General features: G+C 35.7%; 1 protein-coding gene across 1 annotated transcript; it reads left to right on the top strand.

Annotated features, from left to right (window-relative positions):
• The first annotated feature begins 269 nt into the window (after nucleotides 1-269).
• LOC131160597 (uncharacterized) lies at nucleotides 270-5933 on the top strand. Its single transcript, XM_058116429.1, has 6 exons — nucleotides 270-842; nucleotides 2296-3336; nucleotides 3435-4114; nucleotides 4217-4353; nucleotides 4472-4547; nucleotides 4666-5933. Exons 2-6 carry the CDS (start codon nucleotides 2321-2323, stop codon nucleotides 5769-5771), a joined length of 3015 nt encoding a protein of 1004 aa, XP_057972412.1. The 5' UTR covers nucleotides 270-842; nucleotides 2296-2320; the 3' UTR covers nucleotides 5772-5933.
• The last annotated feature ends 697 nt before the right edge of the window (nucleotides 5934-6630 follow it).

Raw genomic sequence — 6630 nt, 5'->3', positions numbered from 1 at the left:
GAGATTGCAAATTTCAAGGACAAAATTTTTGTAAGGAGGGGAGGTTGTAAGAACCCGACACGTGATAATGGATTAAATTAATTAAGAGAGGGGTAAAAAGGTAATTGTGCAGACTTCGTCGAAGAGACCGTCATTCGTCGACGAAGGCTAAAGGCTTATTATCGACGAAATTCAGAGGCTCGCATGGTTTTAAATAACGGCCGTTACGTAGCGTAACGGCCGATACGTAACGGAAATCAGAGGGCCCAAAACCGATACGGGCCGATATCGCGGTTCGGAAAAAATTCACGGCCGTAACGGCCGTTACGGAGGCGTAACGGCACGTAACGGCCGATACTCCAACGTTACATGTCGTAACGTCCGTTACGGACCGTTACATGGCCGACAGGTAGCATATTCGCTGACGGGCAGCAGGCAGCAACGCTGCTTTCCCCCTCTCCCCAGTCCCCACACCCATCTGCCATTCAAAGGCTAAAAAGGAAAGTTACAAACTGACCTTGAAAATTTGTTGGCCTTCGGCAATAAGAAGGCTTCGAGGCTACCGAGCAGATCTACTCAGAATTGCAGACTTGCAGTTCCAGGCTTCCAGTTCCAGCAACTTGGCGAGTCACCGGCGACGGAAAAAGGTCTGCAGCAGCTCCGCCAGTCATCGCAGTCGGCACCTTCCTCCGCCAGTCGTCGCAGTCGCACCAGCCAGCCTCTCGATTTCAGCTTCGGAGACTCGGAGCTTGGAGTCATCTCTGGCTCGCTGCTTTTGCTTCGCTCCTTCGACTGTTCGAGGCTCCTCTGAGTTCCCTCGAATCCCTCCTCTCTCTCGGTCTGACTCGACTACAGGCCTCAGCGTATGAGACACTCTAACACCCACAGCACTTTTCATTATGTTTTTTTTGTTTTTTAAATTATATTTTGTTGCACCACAGGCCACAGCCCTTTTCATTCCTTTCATTCTGTTTATTTTTTAAAATTATATTTTGTTGTAAAATAGGTTTGTTAAATTGAATTAAAAAAAAAGTAATTTAATAGAGTAAAAATTAGAAATCATTAATAATTATGTAAAATAAAATTTTCTTAATTTATAAATATTTTAATTGTATTATATTTTTTAAAAGATAATTATGAAAATTAATTCCATGACATAGCAAGCAATTATTAATATTATATAATTAATATTTTTTAAGGTTAGTAAATAATTAATATTTACCAATAATAATTGAAGCCTTTTTTATAATAATATTTGAATATCAATAATCCACTACTGCATTCACCATCTAAACAAAGCATTAAAATAATGTATGTACACAAGACATCCATGTGATGGCATTTTATATTATCTAGGCTTAATTGAGCTCTATTTTTCACCATTCTTAAAGAATTCCAAGGAATACTCTGCACAATTATTATAATATTTAGTCTTAGGATTTGCCAAACTTATAGAAATAAAATTAATTCATGGCACCAATTGGCTAACATACTATTTATGTCAGCTGGATAAAGTGGTCATTTTGATAAAGAAGATATCATATTCACTCCCATCTATTGAAAAAATATTAAATAATATTCATATTATAAAAGAAAAAAAATTAAATAACATCTGTCACCCATTTTATGTTACATGTGTATCTACTTGCCATTTCTTGAGTAGGTTGACCCTATTTATTAATATTTTTTAAGTTTTAAAACATTATTTTGACCTTAAATTTAAAATTAGGTAAAATAAATGTTTACATCTATTTTTTGTTTTTAGTTATCAAATAAAGTAAAAATTAATAACTTAATAAAAAAAAATTAATCTAATAGTTAATACATTAATAAATTTGATTTTTACTAATTACTACTAGAATTTGTAGAAAATTTTAATTTTAATCCATATACTGAGAAAATGTTTAAAAAATTAAATAGTCAATTTGTAATGTATGGATCTCTATTTGTGATGCTATGATGTATATGAAAATAGAGTAAAAATCTTTTTCACCTGTTAATTTCTTATAGTTATAAATGAAAATAAAATCAAGCTATAAAAAATAATGAAAATATCTTTTTAAAGATAAAGGAATATATTTTTTTTGTAATAAAATATCTAATATTTTATAATTTTGTTTATTTAAATATAAAAATAATAAACATTACTTATTATTTTTAATCAAATATTATACTTATTTTTACGTAATAAGTATTTAAAATTAGGACTATTTAGTACTTATTATTTAATATTTACTAAATTACTAATTATATTATTCCTGTCATTGTAGGAAGGTTGTAAGTTGTAACTTTGTATTTTCTTTATATTTTGTGTAGAGATCATCAAATTAAGTCTATCAATATGTCACGTGATAGAGGAAATGAAAACTTACCTAGTGAAGATATTGGATGGCATTTTGGTACTGCGGTAGACGGTAATAGACATGTTATTATGTGTAAATTATGTGGGAAGATAATCAAAGGGGGCATTACACGCTTGAAACAACACTTGGCACATAAAAAGGGTCAAGTAGCTGGATGCTCAAATGTGACCACACAAGTAAGAGAACAAATGATGAAACATCTACAACAGTATGCTGAGAAGAAAAGAGATAAACAAAAAAGGCAAGAAGAAGCAGAAGCCCAAATTAGAGGAGATTTTGAGAATTTGAGCGATGAAGAAGACTTGGAAGAAGAAAGTATGAGATTTGCTCGACAAGAAAGCATGCGATCACAACAACAATGGGAAGATAGACAAAGATTTCGAGCAAGAACAACTGGAAGGGGTAATATTTATGAAGAGGGAGGTGGCTCTGGCAGTGGTGCTACCAGTGGTTTCAATAGAGCAGGAGCTCGATCTTATAGTGGTCGAGAAGTTGGAGGTAGTGGACGACAATGGATCAATCCTGATGCCCCTGAAGCTAGACTAAAGGCAATGGATCCTATTTTAGAAAGAAGCAAGAGTGCGAAACAACCAAAACTCAACACAAAGTTACTGAAAGGTTTAAGAAGTAAATTAGGAAAAGCGGTTGGAAAATTCCTAATTTATAATCGGATTCCAGCGAATGTAGCTGACTCTCCATTTATGCAGCCTATGCTTGATATTGCTGCAGAGGTTGGAAAGGGGGTGAAGGGTCCATCACCCTATGAGATATCTGAAATTTATTTGGAGCAAGAGTATCAAGAAATGAAAAATTATATAGCTTCTTTTGCTGGAATTTGGAAGGAAAGAGGTGTAACACTTATGTGTGATGGTTGGTCAGGACCAACTAGAAAACACATTATAAACTTTTTAGTTTATTGTGATAGAGGCACCGTGTTTCATAAATCAGTTGATGCCTCTGATGTGCCAAGCAGAACAGCTGAATATTATTTCAGGTAATTTTCTAATTTTAATTGTATATACAAATAGTATTATGGACTTGCATGTTTTTAATTAAATAGTAGTAATTATTGAATATATAATTTCATTTCAGATTAATGGATGAGGTGGTTGAAGAAATTGGAGAGGAGAATGTTGTCCAAGTAGTGACTGATAATGAAGCTGCAATGAAGGCAGGAGGAAAATTATTAATGCAGAAGAGGCCCAATCTCTATTGGACAGCATGTGCAGCTCATTGCATAGACCTTATTCTTGAAGATATTGGTAAGAAAAGTAACGTGAAGAAGGTCTTAGAAGATGCAAGAACAATAACCTCATTTATTTACAACCACACATGGACAGTGAATTTCATGAAGAAATTCACAAATAATAGAGAGTTACTTCGCCCTGCCATCACTCGATTTGCCACAAATTTCATTGCTTTGGAGACTATTGTCAGGCATAAACAAGCACTAAGGGAAATGTTTACATCTGATGCTTGGAAAAACTCAAGGTTTGGAATGGCAAAATCAGGCCCAGCATATGATTCAAAGAAAATTATCTTAGGCAAAGAGTTTTGGCAAAAGGCCTCTGATATAATTAAAGTGCAAGAACCCTTGGTGAAAGTTCTTAAATTGGTTGATGGTGATGAAAAACCAACCATGGGCTTCATATACGAGGCAATTGATAGGGCGAAGTTGGCCATTCAAAAAGATTGCCGGTTTTACAAAGACTATTGGAAAATTATTGACAACCGGTGGAGTTTTCAGTTGCACCAAGATTTGCACGCTGCTGGTAAGTGTAAATCAAATACAATTTCTTATTATTTTAACTTTTAAATTATGCATAGTTGCATTAGAAAACTATTGATTAATATGTTTCTAAATTTAATTGTAGGGTATTTTTTGAACCCACAATTTCTTTATGGTGCCCCACCCTCTCCTGAAGTTGCTAGAGAAGTCATGGATGGAGTTAAAAAAGTGATAACCAAGTTGGTACCCGATATAGATACTCAAATTCGGGCTATTAATCAAGTAAGTATTTGTTCCATTAAATTGAATAATGAATTGTTCTAGTATTCTGTAATACTTTCAAGAATAATTATTAATACATCTAATTAATTAATTATATTTCACAATCATCATTTTTTAGTTGTTGCTATATCGAGATAGGCAGGAGACTTTTGGAACCCCGTTGGCTCAAAGGGCAGTGAAACAAACAAATCCTGGTAAATATGGCTATATAGCTAAATAATGGAAAATTACTCTATTTTCTCTCTTTGTGTTCAAATTTGACTTTTGAAATACGCTATACTAACATAAAACTCTTTTTAATTATTCATGCAGCTGAATGGTGGATTCATTATGGCTTGTGTGCTCCTGAGCTCCAAAGAATAGCAATTAGAGTTCTTAGCCAGACCACATCAGCTTCGAACTGTGAGCGTAATTGGAGCACCTTTAGCCTCATCCATACGAAAACAAGAAATAGATTAAAGTATATGAGACTACAAAAACTTGTTTTCGTACATTACAACATGAGGTTAAAGTTAAGACGTACAATGAGAAGAAGCCAACGAGAAATTGAAGAGGGTTTCAATCCTATCAATTTGGACTACATTTTCGAAGAAGATGATCCTTTAAGTCAATGGTTAGAGGAGAGAGAGACACCACTACTCGATGGTCAGGACAATTCAAATTGGTTAAATGAAGAGGTTGGTGGTACTACAGAAGGAGGTGATCAACCACCAATAAACGCGCATGATGATTCAGGTTCAAGCCCTGAACGTACACAAAGTGATGACAATCTTGGTTTGAGCCCACCAAGTGATGATGATGGTAATAGTGGTGCTGGAGCTGGGGTTGGGGGGGGTGGCAGTGGTGGTGGTGGAGGCGGCGGTGTAGAATATAATTATGGATATGATACAGGGACATCATTTGGAAGGGATATATATCCTTCTGATCCTTATGGATTACATGACATACCTGAAAATTATGACTTGGGTATTCCTCCAGGGAACCAATCTTCACAACCCAGGAGAAGGAGGAGTGCTCGTGGTGACCCTAGCGATTCTACTGAAGATTCATATGGTGTGGTTCGTAGTTTTGGCGACTTTGGTTTAGATGGTTCATCATCACAATCATTTGGATCTCATCCAGCATATCCACATTATGCATCTCGTGACTCACATTTTTATCCCAGTGGATTAGGAATCTCAGGATCTAGTGAGTCTTCTTCTACACACTACCCAGAGCCAGCCCCTGCCCCAACTTATAGACATTATTCAGGAGAATTTTCATCACCAGTACATTTTCAAGAGCAACAACAAAATGATGCAAACTTGGGTTCATTCAACTATGTATTTCCACAAGGATGGGGAGATAATTTCCCATCCCAATCTCAAGATACAGATGCAAATTATGAAGACCCTCCACGTCATTCTTTTTGGTGGTGACATGTGTTATATTATAAATTTGTAATATTGTATTCATGTATTTTCAATTATTTATTGATATTTGATATTAATCACTTTTTAAATTCATGTATGTGTAATGTGTATATTGAGTATTAAGTCTATTGAGTATTGATTCATTTTTAGTAACTTTATGACTTAAATTAATTGATTCTTACATTTCTACATCTTTTTACTCATTAAAGTAATGTAAACTATAAAAAAATATGCTTTTTTTTGTAAACAGCGCACTAAAATTAATATAAAAATCATAATGCCTATTAAAAAGCATTTGTAGGTTGAATGAAAGCCTTCAAAATTCATTAAAAATCATGTATTAATGGATTTCATGCTTATTTTTTAATTTTCGCATGGTTGTGCATGCGTGAAAAAAATTCACGACCGTTACGCCCGCTTCCCGTTACGTAACACCCGCGTCTCCCGCGACCCGCGACACCCGCGACCGTTTCGCGACGTTACCCGCGACCGCGATTTCGAACCATGGAGGCTCGTTGACGAGGGAATGCCGAGAGGTTCAGAAAAATTGGAAATATCCGGCTCGTCGACGAAACCGCCGTCTCGTCGACAAGGAACTTGATGAACTCGTTGACAAAGATGTCATCTCGTCGACGAATCCACCCAAGTCAAAGGCCTTTAAAAGATCTTGGGGCTAAGAAAACCTATCCCTCTCTCTCTCTAGAATTCAAAGCTCTCTCTCTCTCTCTCTCTTGATTTCTTCACCATTTGTTGCCTGATTCATAAATCCGACGTTACTGTAAGGATCAGGGAAGGATCCTCTATGTTTCTAGCGGATCAGAATCTCGTTTCAAGCAGTTTCAGGTTTCAGGCCAAAATCGAGGTA

Source organism: Malania oleifera, chromosome 7, assembly GCF_029873635.1.
Source record: "Malania oleifera isolate guangnan ecotype guangnan chromosome 7, ASM2987363v1, whole genome shotgun sequence".
NCBI lineage: Eukaryota > Viridiplantae > Streptophyta > Magnoliopsida > Santalales > Ximeniaceae > Malania > Malania oleifera.
This window is presented reverse-complemented; position numbering and strand designations above follow the sequence as displayed.

Bases quoted from the DNA above. Each gene is read 5' to 3' on its own strand.
- LOC131160597 (XM_058116429.1), top strand. From the start codon at position 2,321: ATGTCACGTGATAGAGGAAATGAAAACTTACCTAGTGAAGATATTGGA. The intron at 3,337-3,434 runs GTAATTTTCTAA...ATTTCATTTCAG, and splicing joins ACAGCTGAATATTATTTCAG to ATTAATGGATGAGGTGGTTG. The intron at 4,548-4,665 runs GTAAATATGGCT...TTATTCATGCAG, and splicing joins AGTGAAACAAACAAATCCTG to CTGAATGGTGGATTCATTAT.